This window comes from Henckelia pumila, chromosome 4 (genome assembly GCF_033568475.1).
Source record: "Henckelia pumila isolate YLH828 chromosome 4, ASM3356847v2, whole genome shotgun sequence".
Taxonomy (NCBI): domain Eukaryota; kingdom Viridiplantae; phylum Streptophyta; class Magnoliopsida; order Lamiales; family Gesneriaceae; genus Henckelia; species Henckelia pumila.
Genome location: NC_133123.1, coordinates 19655085 through 19677081, shown reverse-complemented (window position 1 = coordinate 19677081; position 21997 = coordinate 19655085). Strand labels below are relative to the sequence as shown.

The window sequence follows — 21997 nt, the reverse complement described above, 5'->3', positions numbered from 1 at the left end:
ATGAAAGTATGAAAATATGCAGAAAAAGTACTGTAAAATCGAGAGCAACTTTTGGAGTTGTTTTGGATTTGTGTGATTGATTGATTGTTCCCAAATGCTCCTGCCGATGGTTTTTCCTTGAACATTGAATAATCATCCACTACTTTTTTCCACATAGTGAGCCACGCTTCTTCCCATTTCTCCCATTATTTGTCTTGACTTGATCAAAGTCCTTAACTTTCATTCTCATTTGCTTCTCATTTTTACCCGGCCATGATCTTCCCTTTATTTTTGATGGGCTAGCCGATTGGGCTTCTTGACTTCAGAAACTTGGCCGGAGGAACTCTTATAATGGGCTGAGAAAATAACTTTTTATTTTTGGGCCAAACACAAAGATTTGTTAAAACTCCACATAATTCGAAATCCTAATCCCCCAAATGTTTCAGATTGCAAATTTTATTCCAAGAGGCCCAATGTAATCCACTTTTTGACTCAGAAGACTATTCACCATAATTTTGCACATATTTGTTCGATTTCCTTACAAAGAGTAGCCGAAAAATAGAAATGTTGTCTTAATGAAAGTATCTTTTCCCTCGGCCGAGAAGATTTTAGAAGCCCACGCATTAATACACTGAAAAACACGGTCCCAAAGAGATGCAAATTGAATCATCTTACTCCGGATAGAGAACGTGGGAAGGCTTAAGTAAAGTTCATGGCCTCTAACAATTCGGCATATTCAAAATATATATTCTGTATATAAATTTTCAATGAGCCTCGAAGGAGTGCTAGGACTAAAAGTAATAGCGGACTTTTCATACCTGTCTGGATGCTTCATAAACCTTTAGACATCTCTTAATAAGCTTCTCACAATCTTGGATATTACCTCGAAAGAATATAAGACTGCCGTATGCAAAGAAAAGGATCATAGGGTTAATTTTCACTCCTCTCAACATCCCACGATCAACCACATTGTTTAAAATTGAGGACAATCCCTGCGCACATAAAGCGAAAAGATACAGTGTGAAAGGAATATTTTATTCCTTAAAATCACCCTATTTTTGAAAAAGATTTTATTAAATTATCTTTTTCCTTTCTTGGAAATGAAGTTATTTAATTCCTTGAATAACTTGATTTAATTAAAGTTATCAGAATATTATGTTATCTAATATCTATTGATTTAATTCTTTATTGTGTAGATTTGCCTTGATCAAGATCTAGAGTCCTGCGCCTACAAGGAAACATTCTAAAGAAGGACTCTTGCCCTATTTATTGATGACATACGCCTACAAGGAAGGGATCGATCATTGAGATACCGTGAGTTTTAACGAGTAAAAAGAATACTTCATAAAGCTGCTGAAGCTTGACGATTGAACATAGTCTTGAAGCCGTGAAGAACAATTCGGAGATTGTTGATCGAAGAAGTGTGCTACTCACGTGTTTTGGCTGCAAGAGTTTTTTTCCTTATTTTTTTTTTCATTATTCTATTTCATATAGAATGCTTTTTAGGAGAAACTTTATTATTTATTTTCTCACTTGTCTTGATAAATTGATTTTTACAACAGTCACTAGTATTAGGGTTTGTAAAACTCTTTAATTAGTTTTCTAGTGAAGTTTTGCCCTGAGGCGCTGCAAGAGTATTTATACTCTTGATTAATTCAATTGAGTCTATTTATTTGGTTGCTTATTTATTTTATACATGCTTAACTTATATTCCGCTGCAAATTACTCAAGGTGTTATAGTAGGTGTTGTCAACACCTTGTGACAATACCTCAAACTGTTTATGTGCAACTATTATTTCCTTACAAGTGGCATCAGAGCCATCTTCTTGATACACTAAGAATTGATCTTGGTTGCTTATTTTATTATAGGAAATAAGATGGACTCATCATCTGTTTCGAATTCATTTCTCAAACCTCCAATTCTTGATGGAGCTAATTACGCACTTTGGAAGCATAGAATGAGATATACTATTAAAGCTATGGATGTTCGTGCTTGGCAAAGTATTCTGACTGGTTGGACTCCTCCAACAATGCAAGATGACGATGGAGACTATATCATCAAGAGAGAAGAAAATTGGACTACCGAGGAAACACTAAGCTCAAGCTACAATGCTAAGGCACTCAATGCAATCCTTGCAACTGTGGATATGAGGATGTATGGAATCATATCTGACTGCACTATTGCTAAGGATGCATGGGATGCTCATCAAGAACACTGCGAAGGAACTGATAGTGTGAGAAGAACAAGACTGAGATTGTTAAACGCTAAATTTGAGAGAATCAGGATGGATGAGAATGAGACTATTGCTGAGTATGATAAAAAACTTAGGGAGATAGCTACTGAGGCTCACGCTCTTGGAGGACCTATTGCGAGTGAAGCTATGGTGAACAAGGTTCTTCGATCCTTGCCTAAAAGATTCAATGGGAAGATATGGGCACTTGAAGAAGTAAAGGACACTTCAAAGATGAAGATGACTGAATTGATTAGCATTCTTCAAGTCTTTGAGATGAATAATTCAGACCAAGAGAAGGATAAAGGAAAATCAATAGCTTTTCAAGCTTCAAAGCCTTCATATGAGGAATATGTTCAACTTCATCAAGAGGTTCATCAATCTGATTTAGGAGAAGATTCGATCTCTCTCATGACTAATAAGTTCAATGATTATCTGAAGAGGATGAAAGAGTCAAGAAAGACGGATCAAAAATTCAAGACTCCAATGTTCTCCAACAAGCCCTTGAGGATCACTGGACCAGAACAATCACCAAAGAAACCTACTGATATTTCTAAGCCTCGGATGATGGTTGATGAAAAGGAGAAGTTTGTCTCAAAGAAGCTGGACAAGGTTCAATGTCATGCTTGTCAAGGTTTTGGACACTATGCAAATGAGTGTGCCAACACACTTAGGAAAGGGATGAACACGTCTTTGAGTGATGAAGAGTCTGAAGAAGAAGAACATGGAGATGAAGAGAGTCATACTGCCCTATCTGCTTTATTGGAAAGCAAGAAGAATTTTCAAGTCAATCCTTTAGGTGTTGCCGCAGGTGTTGCCACACCTGGCCGTAACACCTCCCAAAGGTCTGTCTGTTTGAATTCCTCCATTACTGATAATATGTGTGATAATGATACAGGTGAAGAGACAATGTCTATAGAAGAAGCTCGGATGATGTTTGAAGAATTACATACTGATTGGATTGAAAGGAACAAAGTGAATACTATCCTTTCAAAGGAAAATTCTGATCTAAAGGCTGATGTGTCAAGACTGAAAATCATACTGAGTAAGAAAGACATTGAATTAAGCCAAGTGAAGGAAGAACTCGGAAAGGTAAAGGATACATTGGCTAAATTTAATTCAAGCACCTCCAAACTTGATTCTCTACTCATGATGTGAAGAGATGGTACTGCTGGTTTGGGATTTGAAAATAGCATTTTTTAGATTGGTGAAAGTTCAAAAGGCCCTGTGTTTGTCAAGGAAAGTAACAGTTCAGAAAAATCAAGTAAAAAGGCCTCACCAATTGTACATCCAAAACCAAATCCACAATATGTTGCTCCTTCAATGGTTAGAAGGAAACGTAAGTACATCTGTCACTATTGTCATAGACCTGGTCATATCAAACCATATTGTTTTAAGCTACAGGAAGATTACAGGTATAGATCTGCATCGAAGGTGTTGCCTAAGGTGTTGCCAACACCTCCTCACAACATCCCTAGAAACAGATCTTATGTAAGAAAGATTTGGGTACCAAAAGCTAATATTCAATGTCATATGATTTATACTGCCTTGAGGACTAATGTTTCAGGTGCATGGTACTTTGATAGCGGTAGCTCTCGTCACATGACAGGATCCAAGAAGTTTCTCACTGATTATGTCGAACAGAAAAGTGGAAAAGTAACCTATGGAGGAGGTTCAAAGGGAAACATTGTTGGAAAGGGAACTCTGAATGTTGCTGGACTGCCCAAGCTTCGCAATGTGCTTCATGTTGAAGGATTAACCGCGAATCTAATAAGCATAAGCCAACTTTGTGATGATAATTTGCATGTGCAATTTGATAAAAAGTTATTTAAAGTTTTTGATGAATCAAATCTGTGTGTCATGTCAGGTACAAGGTCGTCCGACAATTGTTATCAACTCAGAGAAGAAATGGCCTGTAGGCACACAAAAGTGAATGAGTTTGATCTATGGCATCAAAAATTGGGTCATGCAAATTTCAAAATATTAAAGAACTTGAGTAAGTTAGAAGCTGTAAGAGGTATGCCTAACTTAAAATCTGGTATTCCATTTGTGTGTGAAGCATGCCAGAAAGGGAAGCAGACTAGGGTGTCACACGAGGTGTTGCCAACATCTGTGACAACACGCTGCCTAGAGCTTTTGCATATGGACTTGATGGGTCCAATGGATGTTGAAAGCTTCGGTGGTAAGAAATACTCTTTTGTTTATGTGGATGATTTTTCAAGATACACATGGGTTAACTTTCTGAGAGAAAAATCAGACACATTTGATGCATTCAAGAAATTGCTCACTAAAATTTCGAACCTATACAATCTGAAGGTAATCAGAATACGTTCTGATCATGGTAAGGAGTTCTAAAACTCTTCGTTTGCTAGCTTGTGTGATAAGAAAGGTATTTCTCATAAATATTCTGCCCCTAAAACTCCACAACAAAATGGGATAGCCGAGAGAAAAAATAGGACTTTGCAAGAAATGGCAAGAGTGATGCTTAGTTCTAAAAATATTTCAAAACGGTTTTGGGCTGAAGCTTTGAATACTGCATGTCATATTTCAAATAGAGTCTATTTGAGGAATGATACTACTGTGACATCCTATGAACTTCTTATGGGAAAGAGGCCAAACCTTAAATATTTTCACGTTTTTGGATGTGTTTGTCACGTTTTGAATGATAGAGATCATCTTGCTAAATTTGATGCAAAGAGTGATAAGTGTATGTTCTTAAAATATTCATCGAATAGCCGAGCCTATAGAATGTATAACTTGAGAACAAGAACTATTGTTGAATCAATTAATGTTGTTTTTGATGACTTTGCAGATCTAAAGAAGAAAACAACTGAGGATGATGTTAATGATCTGCTGGACAATTCTGAAAATATAGATGTTGTCAAAGGAGTGTTGCCAACACCTCCGACAACACCTGCTATAGAAAATCCAGATTCAAAAGTTGAAAAGCCTACTGATGAGAATACTGATGAAAGCAGTGAGGTAAACGAAGCTGGAAAGAATATTCCAAGCAGAATTCAGAAGAATCACCCAACCTCACAGGTAATTGGAGATGTATATGGAGACCTGCAAACTCGAAGGAAAGAAAAAGTTGATTATCAAAAGATGGCAGGTCTACTGTGCATGAGTTCTACATATTCTCAGGTAAGATTCTCTTGTTTTGTGTCAAACATTGAACCAAAAAGGGTTGAAGAAGCTTTAAAAGATGATTTTTGGGTCAATGCTATGCATGAAGAGTTAGAACAATTTGTGAGGAATGATGTTTGGTACTTGGTACCGTGTCCTGCTCATGGTAATGTCATAGAAACTAAATGGATTTTCAAGAATAAAACTGATGAGTCGGGAAACATCATAAGAAATAAAGCTAGGTTGGTAGCTCAAGGGTATACACAGGTTGAAGGGGTGGATTTTGATGAAACCTTTGCTCCTGTAGCCCGCATTGAGTCTGTCCGACTTTTGCTTGCTATTTCATGTAACATGGGTATGAAACTTTTTCAAATGGATGTAAAAAGTGTCTTTTTGAATGGGATCCTGAATGAAGAAGTCTATGTGAAACAACCTAAAGGGTTTGAGGATCCAAATCATCTTGAGTATGTGTATAAGTTGAAAAAGGCATTGTATGGATTGAAGCAAGCACCACGTGCATGGTATGGGAGACTCACCGAGTACTTGCTGAATATTGGGTTCAAAAGAGGTGAAGTGGATAAGACTTTATTTGTGCAAAAGTCTCAAGGTAATATCTTAATTTGTCAAATTTATGTGGATGACATAATCTTTTGTGCTTCAAATGATAAACTTGTTGATGATTTTGTGAAATGCATGTCCTCTACATTCGAGATGAGCATGGTTGGTGAGTTAACTTACTTTTTGGGATTACAAGTAAAACAATTGCATGATGGTATATTCTTGAGTCAAAGCAAGTATGCTAAAAATCTGGTGAAAAAGTTTCTGAATGATAACACTAAACACATGCGCACACCTATGGGGTCTAATGAAAAGCTGTCAAGAGAGGATGTTGCCAAAGGTGTTGACAACACCCTCTACAGAAGCATGATTGGTAGTCTTTTATATTTAAGTGCTACTAGACCTGATATCATGTATAGTGTTTGTCTATGTGCTAGATACCAGTCTAACCCAAAAATTACTCACCTAAAAGCCGTTAAACGTATACTGAAATATGTGGCAGGAACCATAAATTTGGGTTTGTGGTACACTAAAGAAACCAATTCAAATTTGGTAGGATTTAGTGATGCTGATTGGGCTGGGGATTTAGATGAGAGAAAGAGAACTTCGGGAGGATGTTTTTATTTGGGAAATAATTTAGTGTCATGGTACAGCAAGAAACAAAATTGTGTCTCTTTGTCTACTGCCGAGTCTGAATATGTTGCTGTAGGTAGCTGTTGCTCTCAACTCCTATGGATGAATCAAATGCTAAATGATTATGGTGTTAAGAGTGATACTCCTATTGTGTACTGTGATAATTCAAGTGCCATTGATATATCCAAAAATCCAGTACAACACTCTCGAACCAAACACATTGACATTAGACATCACTTCATTTGAGATTTGGTCGAGAAAAGCATGATCTTAATTGAGTTTGTTGGAACTAATAACCAATTAGCTGATATTTTCACAAAAGCTTTGGATTTTGAGAGATTTTCCAGCCTAAGAAAATCTCTCAGTATGTGTGCATTATAGACAGGATCGAGATGTTTTCAGGAGTGTTGCCAACACCCTGTGACAACACCTTTTCATGCATGTGCATTTTTAGGATCTTAGGCATCTCTGCATTCATGCATTCACTCTGTTATGTGAAGTGTTCGATACTTTGTAATCATTGAATAGTTTTCACTCAGGATTCTTTGCAAATTATTTTACAGTTTAATGAGGATTAATTGATAAAGAGTTCTGATTAAATCACAAAGTAGTGGAGGGATGTTCGTGTATTCCATGATCCTGTCCCAAGTGAAAAGTGATTTCGCAAATTCAGAAACTCAAAATAACAAAATGGTTAAAAGAAATAAGTCAATCATCAAATTTGATTGATAGTCAGAAGCAAATGGAAAAAGCTACCTAGAGGGGTCCATTTGAAGATCGTTCATTTAGTGTGCAGGCTACCACTTCTGCAATAATAATGATATAGGAAATTAAAATTTTCTGAATCCTGAAGTGTTGCTGGGAGATGTTGCCAACATCGTGGATTACACCACATTTGTCTACATATATTTGCGCATCTAATTGCATTTTAATTTTATGTCACATTCTGTTTTAGACATAATTAGGACATTCATATTTTATTTTGTGAATATCTTTGGCTGAAAGGTTATAAATTCCGATCTAACAAAAATTTTGAATTGTGCCCTATCCTCTGAATTTTTGAAATTAAAAGTGATTGGACTTTGTTTCAGTGGAGTTAAAATCTGATGAGGAGTTAAAATTGAAAATATTTGGTGAAATATTTGGCCAAGATTATCGGAGGAATCAATGGAATTTATTGCCTAATTTAAAAGAGATTTGTTACCGTTTCTCACCTTGTTACCGTTGGGGCCTACTCAGAATCCAAGTTAGAATAGGAAAGGTTTGAGGGTTTATTTATCTGGGATTTTATCTTATTCTGGAAACACTTTTTCTCTCTATTTTCATCTCGCATTCCCTCATCTTCTCTGTGTTATTGTGTCCTGCTTCTTTTCTCTATCCTCACATAATTTCATGGCAGGAAAGGGTTTTGATCCCCAAGATATTCGTTTTGAAATGGGTTACAATAAAGATGCTGCGGAAGGTGTCACAGCACCTACATCACCACACCCCATGGTTGAACAAGCTATTGTTCCGGTTGCTGAGGAACCAGTGCCTCTGGACTCCATCGCTCCAGGAGAGCCTGGTAATGCCATCGACGTGGAAAATATGCCGGACTTAAGTGTGCTGAACAGAGTGTTTCCTTCGAAACCCCTAACCCGACGATCGAAGAGACAAGCTGGGTATAATCCAGATTACACAGGCTCAAAGCGTTTCCGTGGAAAGGGTCAATCATCAAGGCCTTCTATGCTAGATACAGAGTTTTCTTCAGGAGATGCAAGTGATGATGAAGATTACAAACTGGTGCATCAAAAGAGGGGAAAAGAAAGCGCAATGGAACCCTTAGTTCAAACCATCCCCGTCCCATTTGAACCTGAAGAAAAATCTAAAGGAAGTTCATCCTCTGACAGTGAATCCACTGAATCAGAGACTCCATCTGTTCCTGCTGAACACGTAGCTCCTATTCAAGTTTCTGAGGAATCATATTCTACTGCTCCTCTTGTACCATCTGATGATGAGGAGATTTCCATAGCCCAGTTCATGGCTAAGATGAAGAAGGCCCACGCCAAAAAGCCTATATCCTCTCCTACTGTCCCTGTTCAGGAATCGATTGATAAACCTGATGAAGAGATGCTTCAGGAGTTTGCTGACAATCGTCCTAAATCTTCTGAGAGTTTCAGCTCTACTTCTAGTGAGGATTCAGATGCTGAGGATGAGTTGGAAGACGAGCCAGATTCTAGTGACTCTGAAGAAGAAGAAACAGAAGGTGCTGAGGAAGGTGTTGCTGACACCCTGAACAACACCTTAGGAGAAGAGTACCGGGTAAATTCCTCCTATTCCTCTGCTTTTTATTCTAAGAAGATTGCTGAATGCTGGGATCAGTACTCTGATCGTGAATTCCTGGAGGAGCGAAACATTGATGTCGAGAGCTATGAAGCTCAAAACTTGGTCAGATTATTTGAAGTGAGAAATCTACTGGCCACTGTCTCTACTGCTGGTCCATATTGCAGGGAAATTGTTCGAGAATTCTACTGCAATCTCACTGAAGCCGTAAAGGATCCAAGATTTGTCAAGTATGGAAAGGTGTATGTGCGATGACAGATTTTTGCATTTAGTCCTGCCATAATAAATGGGTTCCTTCATACTCTGACTGTTGATGATGCTGCACTTCCTTCTCTGGATGAGATGACCTCGGTCATTACAGGTGGTCAAGTCACTATTTTTCCCTCCCATCCTAAGAAGTTGCAGGCTGCCAAGCTCACATCTTTCTACTCTGTTCTCCACAAGACTGCTGTGAAGACATGGACTCCCTCCGAAAATTCTAAATTTGTGACAAAGCACCAGACTCCTGTCCTTTATGCCATTGGCACAGGTGCAATTTTCAACTATGGAAGACTTGTTTTTGACACTGTAATGGGATTTTCAAATTGTGCTCAACCAACCTTGAAGCTTTCTTATCCATCTCTGATCTATTCTATGCTGCTGTCTCAAGAAATTGAGAAGGATAATGATGAAGTACTTACTGAGCCTGGGGAATTGATGAAAATTGCACCTTCTCTACTCAAAGGAAACAGAACAATTGATCTTCCTTGGTCTGAGTCAAATGTTGCCACACGTGTTGTGGCAGGTGTGGCCAACATCCCTTCTGCCACTACTATTTTTGTGCCCCCTTCTGCTGCTCAAGCGGTTGATTCAACGTTTATTCAAGCTCAATTGGTGCATGCTGACCAGAAGATTGCACAAGCTAAGGCTGACCTTGCATATTACAAAGGGTTAAAGGCTCACTATGAGTCTCTTTTAAAGGGAGCTGGCCCTTCTGAACAAAAAGGGGGAGAAGACAGTGATGAGGCTTCCGAGAGCAATCAATTCTAATTTTTAGTGTTTGGTTTTCTAATTTTTAGTTTTTGGCTTTCCTAGTTTATTTGTTTCTCTTAGGTTAAGTTTTAATTGCTCTGTTTTTGCTCTGTCCCTAATCAAATCAAAACTTTTTTGTGTATTACTGATGTTTCGTATTAATTGTGAGATGTCATAGGTAGATGTTGCCAACATCTTATGACAACACCTCTGCTTATACTTAGGAGGAGAATCTATTCAGGGGGAGTTTTGATTAAGGGGGAGTTTAGTTGTGTTTTGTCCAGAAAGGCAAAAAGGGGGAGATTGAAAGGGATATTTTATTTCTTAAAATCATCCTATTTTTGAAAAAGATTTTATTAAATTATCTTTTGCCTTTCTTGGACATGAAGTTATTTAATTCCTTTAATAACTTGATTTAATTAAAGTTATCAGAATATTATGTTATCTAATATCTATTGATTTAATTCTTTATTGTGTAGATTTGCCTTGATCAAGATCTAGAGTCCTGCGCCTACAAGGAAATATTCTAAAGAAGGACTCTTGCCCTATTTATTGATGAAATACGCCTACAAGGAAGGGATCGATCATTGAGATACCGTGAATTTTAACGAGTAAAAAGAATACTTCATAAAGCTGCTGAATCTTGACGATTGAACATAGTCTTGAAGCCGTGAAGAACAATTCGGAGATTGTTGATCGAAGAAGTGTGCTACTCACGTGTTTTGGCTGCAAGAGTTTTTCTCCTTATTTTGTTTTTTTTTCATTATTCTATTTCATATAGAATGCTTTTTAGGAGAAACTTTATTATTTATTTTCTCACTTGTCTTGAGAAATTGATTTTTACAATAGTCACTAGTATTAGGGTTTGTAACACTCTTTAATTAGTTTTCTAGTGAAGTTTTGCCCTGAGGCGCTGCAAGAGTATTTATACTCTTGATTAATTCAATTGAGTCTATTTATTTGGTTGCTTATTTATTTTATACACGCTTAACTTATATTCCGTTGCAAATTACTCAAGGTGTTATAGTAGGTGTTGTCAACACCTTGTGACAACATCTCAAACTGTTTATGTGCAACTATTATTTCCTTACACAGTGAAAAACAGTCACCTTGTCGCAATCCTCGAATAGGCTTGAAATCCCCAAAAATAACTTGATTGATACGAAATGCGTACGAAACAGAGGAAACCCACTGCATTATTAAAATGACCCAATATGGAGAAAAACCAATTTCAGCATAGGAGACTCAAGAAAACTCCATTCGACTCGATCATATGCTTTGCTCATATCAAGTTTAAGAGCCGGATAACCGCTTTTCCTCTTGGTATGATGACGAATCCAGTATACATTCAAAATCAATGATAATATTATCTGTAATTAACCTTCCCTGGATAAAAGCGTTTTGGGATATTGATCGATTAATTGCAAAAAATAATGAGAGATCATACTATAATTTGAGAATTGACCTAAAAAAAAAAAGTGACCACATCACACACACATATATATAAGAAACTAATATTTCAAGCACAACATCGAAGATAAACATGTGGAGATCGAAATCACTTCGTCCTTTATTTATTCTTTCCGTTTATTTACATATAATCCAAGAAACATTAAAAAAAACTCCAATTTTTTTGGGGGAAGATACCAATCACTTCACCATCTCAAATGTATTATAACTTAATTCCTCTCAAAAATTAAAAAGAAATACATAAAATACATAGTGCACACACAATACATAAAGGTTACTAGGGTTATAACAAATCAATGTTAAATACTGTGTGTATATATAGATAGTTTTTCCAGTTAAAGGCATGATGGATAGGCAGACAACATCGTCTCCATGTTTGATGAACATGGGACAATTTCCTCCACGCCTAGTTGTCCTGCTTGCTCCCAAAACACAAAGCTTGGACATTGTTGAGACTCAATCAAACCGGCCCATTCATTCATCTCATTTCTTTGCAAAAAATCAAGGGCCATTTGCCCTCCTCCTCCCATATTTATGCCGCAAGTTTGCACTTCAATCGGCATCATAACGTTCTCCATCAAAGGTGTCAAAAGACTCGAACTCGTTGTGTTAGTAAACATCGCGATCGGTTGGAGTATTTGATCACTGGCTTGCATTTGATCAAGGTTATGGCTTATTTGCCATGACTCCGAGTCCAATCCCGCAGTTTCTTGAAAAACATGATCCATTCTAGCATTGTTATTATCGTTTGTGTTTTCGAATGTTGGAGCGATGTCGAAAATGAATGATGCACCGGGTAATGGGAAAACGGTTTCTTGCAATTGTGATTTTACGGCCAGGTCTTGATTAATCAAGAAGTGTGGTTGCCTCCTTTGTTCGAATACAATCTGGGAAGTTTGGTCGTCGGGGCTAGACGTCGTCTTCGTCGACGTTCTTGATGGCTTTCTTATCTTCTTTTTAATCCATGAATTCCAGTAGTTCTTTATCTCGTTGTCTGTTCTTCCAGGCAAATGACTGGCTATATGAGCCCATCTACACTTCGTTTAGACAAATTAGTACTTGAGAAGTAATATTGTAAGAAGTTAATTAGACCCAAATGACAAGATCGAAGTTCGTATGATTACATATATAGATGACGACATACATTTAGAGTAACTTGATTTGTATAATTAATAAACTCCAATATATATATATATATATATATATTTAATGTGTATAGTGCATTAATAAGCTATATATATTTTCATTTTAATTTGAAGCATAGTATCTAAATTATTTGCCAGAAATGTGTAAACGAAGTGATTAATCTTGAAAGTCCATCTTCTATGACAAGTAATTTTGAACAAACCCTCGAATAATCCACAGTAATTGAGCGCTAAACAAATCATGACATTGTCTTCTCAACAACTTATAATAATTTTTTAGCTAGCCAAAAGCTCCTAAAACTTTTACCTGAAAGTGATATACCTACACATGCACAAGACACTAAGCACATTTATAAACCAAACTCAATTCGGAGCCAAACACGTACGAAGTATCAAGCTCTAGCTCATGCCCGAACAAGCTCTACTAAGATAAAGATCGAGCTATGGTTCGAGTACAATTTTCAAGCTGACTAGATTCCAAACATTCGGCACGAAAATGTACCGTGTTTCGAGTACAAATTAAGAAAAACTTGGAGATCAGGAGAAATACATATTTAGTCAATATATAATATATATACCTGTTCCCTACAGCCCCATGAAGGCTGATGATTAGCTTCTCTTCTTCTGAGGTAAATCTTCCCCTTCTGATATCAGGTCTCAAATAATTTATCCATCTCAATCGACAGCTCTTCCCACATCTTTGAAGCCCTGCAAACACATAATTTTCACACTGCTCATTATTAGGGTTAGATCACAATATCATACCAAGAAATTAAAACCTATTTTTGTGATTTTATAAAGTGACTGATTATATATGCCCTATTTACGAAATACACCGGTAGACCGAAAATTCTATAAAAAAAAATCGCATATTTTGAAACCCTACAACACTAAACACGTACATATGTCTTAATTAATTTGTTAGAACAAATTTGCTACTACTAGCTTCCATAAGACTAGAAACGTGTTGTCTACAAACATGCTGGTCGGAAAACATATTCGGGTGGGAGGAGCGGGCTAGGACGTACCTGCTTTTTCGGGAACTTCGCTCCAGCAGCCGTAGCCATGAGTGGTGATGAATCTTATGAGCTTTTCGTCTTCCTCCGGGGACCAAAGGCCCCTCTTCACCTTTTGCTGGTTGCAGCATGAATGGTGCCCCATTTTTGCTTTTGGGAGGGCCAAGTTAATTAATCTTGTCTGATATATATTTATTTTTTTAAAAAAATAATTTACTGTGATTAGCAACATGAAATGTCTCACTTGTTCTACTCTTAAATATGTTGGGAATCAAGCGAATCCGGTGTCCCGACAGAAGGCCTCAAAATGGACCCTAACAATAGGGCCCAGATTTTGTTCCCATCTAACCTTAAAATGACATTTTATCAACTATATATATATATATGTGTGTGTGTGTGTCAAAGTATTTTTGCGAATAATATTTCTACGTAGACATCATGTATTTTCTAACAAACTTTACGTAGCTGACCCTCTCGTACATCCTTTTCTATATCTGCACTTTTTTCATGATCAATACGTGCTTTCCAAGTTAGAGTTATTGGGCATTAATTTGCTTTAATAATGATTATTTTTTGAAATGATAAAAAAATTATTATATATTATAATTAGATCTTCTGTCATTAACACGACATGCATGCACCAATATTTTTGGTACAAACTAGCAAGCCATGTTTGGTTAGGGAACTTGAGGGGAAAATTGTGTTTTTTTTTTTCCATTATGTTTTGTCTTTCGTAATTTTGGTTCTCTGTGTTGTCAAATTCAGTTTTAATCCATAGTCTTTATATTTTAGAAATTTTAAATATTTTTTTCGACATGACACTGTATATATTACACCACTGCGACGGCTGACGATGATATGGCGCCCACGTGTGCTTTCCACATCAGCATTTCTGATTGAAAAAAAAAAATTAGAATAGCAAAAATCGTAAAATACAGGACGAAAACTGAAATTTGATACCGATATAACCAAAACTATAAAGAGAAAAATATAAGTGACTAAAAATACAATTTTCCCATGTTTATTTGGCTTGTGAGTAAAGATTTTTTCGTGTTTGTGTTCCTTGAATTTTGAAAATGGAATTGCCCAATAATTTACGCTAGCTACAATATTCCAATCGAATTCCAAAAAACTTTGGCCAATTTTTATTTTTCCAGTATTATTAGAACTTTGAAATTTTATAATACTTCCAATTCATTGTTAGTTTAGTTGGAAAAAAAATCTTGTTATGAAATTATTTTAGGAAAAACTGCAATTTTGGTCCTTTATGTTTGTTATTTTGTGATTTCGGTCTTTTATGTTTTCATATTTCAGTTTTAGTCCTGCATGTTTCGATTTTTGGCAATTTCAGTACTCCTTTTTGTTCGAAAATGTTTATGTGGCACTATAAACGTCAGCTCCACATCAGCACTACAATGTTCTCACTTCAGCGCCACATCAGAAAAATGACTAAAATTGCCAAAAAAATAAAGATAGCGGACTAAAACTGAAATTTGAAAATATAAATGATCAAAATCGCAAAGTGACAAACATACGAGATTAAAAAAACAATTTTCCCATTTTTTAACGTGGAAAGTGCACACGTCAAGTTTAAGACATGTACAAATTAATTAGTCCAAGTATTCGGCTACAATTTGTTCTAATATATTAATTTACAAGTTGCAAGCCGCATATTTTATGATTGCGCATGTGGAAAACAAAAAATAATTAATAATCCATTGGGCATATATGATAAAGGGATTTAATTATACTTGCATCAAATTAATGAAACATCTTCTACATGTGGCCTAATCATTAAGTAGATTATATATATTATTCACTAATTACTTATTTCGAAATTCAAGTGAAACATGAAAAACTGTAATTTTGGTTTTTTATGATTGTCACTTTATGATTTTGGTCCTTTATATTTTCATATTTTAGTTTTAGTTCTGCATGTTTCGATTTTTGGCAATTTCAGTCCTTTTTATTTGAAAATGCTTACGTGGCACTATACACGTCAGCTCCACATCAGCACTGAATTGGTGCCACATCAGCGCCACAACAGAAAAATGACTGAATTTGCCAAAAAAAACAAAGATAGCGGACTAAAACTGAAATCTAAAAATATATAGGACCAAAATCGCAAATTGGCAAACATACATGACTAAAAAACAATTTTTCATACATATATATATATAATTATATATATGTCGACCCATGCATCTATGAGAATTAAATCAAAATATATATAATTGTATGTCGACCCATGCATCTATGAAAATTAAATCAATAAATTTATTTTGTAAGTTGACATATTATGACTTTTGGTTTGATATTTGTCAAAATTGTGGCATGACATCATATATTGTTAATGTAGCATCGGACGTTTCTAACAATATTTCAGCGGATATTGCTGGCAATATCATGTCAGTACTTCAATGATAATGAGAAAAAAAAACAAATTACACTAAGAACAAATTATTTTCGATAATTTACGAGATTAAATGCCAAGATTTGCCAAATTACCGGACGATATTTCCATCCAAAATCTAAACTATATATGCAAAATGTGTTTCACGAGAAGGAGCCTACATACAATAATAGTATGTCAAGCAAAGATTCACAAGACGTACATATTTAATGCAGTTATTTTGAAAAATTGATTAGAAACAATATAAAATAATTTTTTTTTATAAAGTAAACCATATTAAAATGTCTAGAGTTTCGAAGTTTTGTGAGGTATATATATATATATATATAGAGAGAGAGAATTGTATTTTTTTTATTAAGAAAAATAGTTTTTTTAGTTCATTAACTTGTTCATATTTTTGCTTTGGTTCATTAACTTTTGTTAAAGTTTGATTTTGGTACACTAACTTTTAGTTTTCGATTATTTTGGTCAAACAGCTTACGTATCATCGGAAAATACTGATGTCAGAAAATGATGATGTGGCACTATAAAATGATGACATGTCAAACTACAACGTCAAAAATTGGACAAAAATAACCAAAAATTAAAAGTTAATGTACCAAAACCACACTTTGAGATATTAATGGAACAAAACAAAAAAATAGACAAGTTAATGGAGTAAAAAAATTGTTTTCCCTTTTGTTGGGGTGCAATAATTATTCCTACTGGTAGAGAAACCGAACCATGGCGCTTGTGCTGCTGTGTGGTTTAAAAGATTTGAGTTGAACTATTACCACCGGCTATAGCTTTTGGTAAAGCGCCAAGCGCTCGGTCCTACAATTGATATCAGAGTCAAGGTCATGGGTTCGATTTTCATTGATTACAAGGAGTGCAATTATTGAGAGAGAGATTGTTGAGGTGCAATAATTTTCCCTGCTTGGTAGAGCGATCGAACCATGACGCTTGGGCTGTTGTGAGGTTTAAAATATTTGAGTTGCACCATTACCACCAGCTATAGCTTTTGGTAAAACGACAAGAGCTCGGTCCTACAGTACCTGTTTATTAAGTATATTTGTCTCTTTGTAACTTTGGTTCAGCCGATGACGTGTAGCTCATCTGGCACTAGGGGTGGAATCGGGTCGGGACCCGTCCCGTAATCCCCTTATCCGATTCCCGTCCCGATAGGAATTGGGATTTTTTTTTTCTTCCGATCTCGCACCCGAGATGTGTTGGGACCCGAATGTTCGGATCTCGAACATTCGGGATCCCGTCGGGTCGGGAGAGGGTAATCCCGAATAATATTTTTTTAAAAAAAAATTCTATAAAAATATTTTTTTGAAAAAAATTTATGAAAAAAATCTAACAATTTCTTAATACATTACAAATAAATTAAAATTTCTTTATATATAACCATTAAAAAACTAAAACATTTTTTTAGTACATTACAAATAAACTAAAACAACTACTTGATTAATAAAAAAACATATAATTATTCATAATAATAAAAAAAACAAAATAAAAAATTATAACTCAATGTTAATATTAAAAAAGATAAATATAAAAAAATTATATGGTATATAATTATAAAACATTAATATTAAAACATAAAATTAAAAAAAATTATTTTTTTAATTAAAAATTATTATTAAAAAATATTATTTTTATATTCAGGTCTGGTCGGGAATCCCGTCCGGAAGGGTTGCCTATCCCGATCCCGATCCCGACATTGATCGGTTCGGAAAAAATCCCAAATACTTGGGTCGAGAAAAGTTCGGGACGGGAAAAGTTCGGGACGGGAACGGGTTGGGAATCGGGACGGGTCGGGATTTTTGTAAAATTTGCCACCCCTATCTGGCACCAAGGTCCCATGTATGAGGCGAGGTCTCGGGTTCGAAATCCAATTGTAACAAAAATCCTCTCCCCTAACTAAAAAAAACTTTGGTTCATTATATCATCGAATTTCAGTCTTAGTCTGTTATATTTTTTTGACAATTTTAGTATTTCTTTCAAATGTGACACAAATGTAATGTTAATGTTTGCAGTATCCACATCAGCTTTCCTGGTTTAAAACAAAAAACTAAAATTGTCAAAAATTGAAAAAATACAAAAATAAAACTGAAATATGATAATATAAAAAGACCAAAATCACCAAATATTGTCAAAAATTGAAAAAATACAAAAATAAAACTGAAATATGATAAGGGCAAATTATTTTAAAATCCCCAAACATTTCTTTCTCTTAACTCCCTACACTCAAAATTCTTTGTTTCAATCCCTAGTGGTCCCCAAATTTTTCCTAACAAAGTGTTTAGCATTTAATCCTTTGTACGTGGCATTGTTTTACCTATCGAACCAGTTCAGGCTAAGCAGAACTATTGATTACGCAAGGTTTCCAGCCAATATACTCTGGATTAGGTTCCAACATGCTTCCGTAAGATGAATTAAATTCAAAAACCTCTTTGACCATAGTGTCGTCGAGTCATACCTGCCGAGCTCCTCACACACCAACCACGCAGTCGCAACAGATGGTTTCTGCACAAGCTCCTTCAACGACACCCAGCACAGCCTTAATTCGTTTTCTACCTTAAGGCGTATGGTATATGAATTTAATTATAAAATATGAGCATGAAAGAACAAGAGACTTTAGAAAAATTATTCAGACATAATATTATTACATAAATCAACTCCTTTGAAGAGGAGAAGACAACTTGTTTAGCTACTCATAGTAGCTTTGTTCTTGAAATACATAAAAGAAAACTTATTACAATCTTAGAAAGAGAAATATTACAACAATTTATTTGTAAGAAAACTGAAGGGAATGATCGATATCTTCAGCTTCCTTGAACGCTTGTATTTATAGTTGAGGTTCCACTCGTTTCACCGGGAAACTTCAGGGAATCTTACAGTTGTTTTGTCTTATCTTTCTCTGCCATTATTAATGGCATCTTTAGCTAGTGGATGAGTCACCCGTTATCCACCTTGTCCTGTTATGCCATTATTGATGACATCATTTGTTTGTGGAGGAGTCACATGTAGTAACCCGGAACCCATTTTAAGATAATAATATGTTAAACATGATTAAGGGTTAGTAATTGATCTATTTCGGAGTGTTATTGGACTTCGGAAGAGGAATTTGGGCTTTTGACTTTGGGCCAGATCGGAAGCTCCGATCCCAGTTCGGAAGCTCCGATCCTGACCACTTCGGAAGCAGATCGGATGCACGGAGATCGGACGTTCCGATCAGGAACGGAGGTTCCGATCTCAGCCAGCCAGCAATGCTCGATGACTCAACTGTGAGTTTTGACAAGTGTTGATCGGGGGTTCGATCGGAAGTTCCGATCCCGGAACGGTGGTTCCGATCCCGACGTGTCGGTCATGCACAGAATGAGCTGGAATCGGAAGCTCCGATCCCGAGATCGGTGGTTCCGATCGTTGCCGAGATTTTGGCTATAAATAGGGCTCATTTGCTTCAGTTTTGAAATACGAATTCCCGCGTTTCCTTCTTCAGTTATATAGTGTGAGATATACACTTGAGGGCCCTATCGATTATAATAGAGGTTCTGGAATAACCAAGGTGTGGTTATAGTCATCCGGGACTAGCGACTCCAAAGGGCTAACTACGGACGAAGGTATGGTTCGGGAATCTATTTAAGTTTTGAGAGTACTTATTAGCTTAGTTAAGGCTTATAGAATTTATGTAGTGATACGATGAATTTTTGAATATAGGCTTGGAACCTAGGATCCTATTATACTTGAACTAGCCTAGAGGTACGTACACATTGACTGAGATTGCCAGCGAGTATACATGTTTATATGTTGCATTTATTTGGCATTATTATATGGCATGATGTATGATTTATCGCTTTCTATACTCATATGTCATGTGCATATACACGTTGAGCCTATTTCTTGTTATACCTGACTATAGAGCCGCTCAGCTCTATACTCGTTAGTCTGTCACTGAGAGTACCGCGACGGCGGGGGCATTTATGTCTGTCTACTCTGGTGTACTAGACGAGTGTGGTTGCACCCAGAGGTTGATCCGTGCGGTGGCAGCACTCATATGGCGCCGGTTCTGAGCATGACTTTTCAGATGACCCTGTACCAGTCATCATGTTGCATGCATTATATACATATGTTTACTCATGTCTATGTACTGGGCATAGCGCTCACGTCCTAGTTGTTATCTTGGACACCCTATTCCATGGGGCAGGTCGCAGGATGGACGGAGCTGGTAGTTCAAGGCAGGACTAGGGAGCAGGAGCTTTGCAAGTTTTTATACAGCACGATTTATTAGCTGTATAATGTTTACTTTTAAGAATTTCGATTTGGTTGTATCACTACAGATTTAAGCCTGGATTATATTACTAAGCTGATATGTAAATTATGGATTACGTTTCCGCACGTTTTTACTCTGCTTAAATATTTTGCTGTATTAATAAGTTTAATGCATGCTATTAGTTGCCAGTTAGTAGGTGATTCCATGCAGGGTCACTACATTTTTGGTATCAGAGCATGCATAGATTTTGGGATTAGTACTTGGGATTTAGTTTAGTCTTGAGTAATTCTTGGGCATTTGGGATTTTAATGTGCAATTCTTTTCAGGATATGGCTGACGAGAGTCACGGTAGTGTTGGCCAGGGAGGTGGTCATCATCATCGTCGCCATCATCATCAGGATGATCAACATCGTCATCATGAGGGTAGACGTCGCTACTCTATCAATAAGTTTATGCAGGTAGGACCGAAACCCTTAGTGGGAGGCGAGAATCCTGAACAAGCTAGAAGCTGGATGTCTAAACTTGAGAGCACGTTCCGAGCTTTTGAGTGTACTGAGGAGCAGAAATTGGAAGTTCTAGAATTCGTTCTAGAGGATAGAGCACGTTTTTGGTGGGATGCCAAGGTTGCTCAGGCACGTACTGAGAGAGGACAGGTGACTTGGGGGGATTTCTGTCGGGAGTTTCAGAAATTATATTTTTCTCCGGCTGTTCGCCAAGCACGATCTATGGAGTTGCTTACTCTGAGGCAAGGATCAATGACTATTGATCAGTATCAGCAGCGATTTCTTGATCTGCTACCTTTCAGTCCTCATATCAATGAGAGTGATGCGTCGAAATATGATATCTTTCTGCAAGGACTGAACCAAGATATCTACTCTCAGGTTGTCGTCTGTGATGACCCGGTATCTTATGAGACTTTGGTGAACCGTTGCCGTCTTGTGGAGACTAGCAACAGGCGTGCACAGTTGATGATGCCAGCACAGCCTAGTGGATCTTTTGAGCCTCGAGCTCAATCTGTTGTGCCATCTGTACCTACGTCTTCTTCTACTCCTACTACTTCGTCTGGTTCTCGTGGTTCACGAGGTACTTTCCGCTTTGGGAAAAAGAAGAAGAAGGAGGAGTTTTGTAGCCACTGTGGTGGGAAGCATCCTGCAGCTTCATGTCGGAGAGCTACTGGGGCGTGTTATATTTGTGGTCAGCAGGGACATCTGCGGAGAGATTGTCCTCAGCGCATGGGTTCTGCTGGTGGATCGGGATCCCAGGTTGGATCTCAGGCTTCTACTTTTCCACGTCAGCAGCCAGCACCACAGAGTTCTTCTGGTTATCGTCCCCAGACTCAAGGGCAGGTGTTTGCTCTGTCTCAGGAGCAGGCTACTGAGGGAAGCGATCGCATGTTGGCAGGTAACTTCTTGTTATGTGGTATTCCTGCACTTGTATTAATTGATACGGGAGCATCGCATTCCTTTATTTCTAGTCGCTTCGTTAAGAGACATAGATTACCTTATGTATCATTAGATATGGATTTAGTTGTATCTACTCCGTTGGAGCAAGAGATAGTAACTAAGCGTCTAGTGATGGGTTGCCTTCTGGAGTTTGAGGGTAATGTGTTATCGGCTAATTTGATGATATTAGCGATGACGGATTTTGATTGTATCTTGGGAATAGATATGCTGACTTTGTATCACGCTACTGTGGATTGTTATCAGCGTCTGGTACAGTTTCATCCCGTTGAGGGTGATAGCTGGTACTTTTATGGTGAGGGTGCGCGACCTCCGATGCCACTTGTTTCGGCTCTGAAGGCATGTCATGTCTTGGAGTCAGGTGGGGAGGGCTAC

General features: G+C 37.0%; 1 protein-coding gene across 1 annotated transcript; it reads right to left on the bottom strand.

The window, feature by feature from the left end:
• Positions 1 to 11544: 11544 nt before the first annotated feature.
• LOC140867513 (transcription repressor MYB6-like) lies at positions 11545 to 13636 on the bottom strand. The gene is made up of 3 exons (XM_073272588.1): positions 13504 to 13636; positions 13054 to 13183; positions 11545 to 12362 (listed from the first exon to the last, which is right to left on the bottom strand). Exons 1-3 carry the CDS (start codon positions 13634 to 13636, stop codon positions 11666 to 11668), a joined length of 960 nt encoding a protein of 319 aa, XP_073128689.1. The 3' UTR covers positions 11545 to 11665.
• Between the last annotated feature and the right edge of the window lie 8361 nt (positions 13637 to 21997).

What these genes read in the sequence shown, in the direction of transcription:
- LOC140867513 (XM_073272588.1), bottom strand. Translation starts at nt 13,636, where the DNA reads ATGGGGCACCATTCATGCTGCAACCAGCAAAAGGTGAAGAGGGGCCTT. An exon ending in CGAAGTTCCCGAAAAAGCAG is followed by an intron (nt 13,184 to 13,503) that starts GTACGTCCTAGC and finishes ATGTGTTTGCAG; the next exon opens with GGCTTCAAAGATGTGGGAAG. An exon ending in CATGGGGCTGTAGGGAACAG is followed by an intron (nt 12,363 to 13,053) that starts GTATATATATTA and finishes AACGAAGTGTAG; the next exon opens with ATGGGCTCATATAGCCAGTC.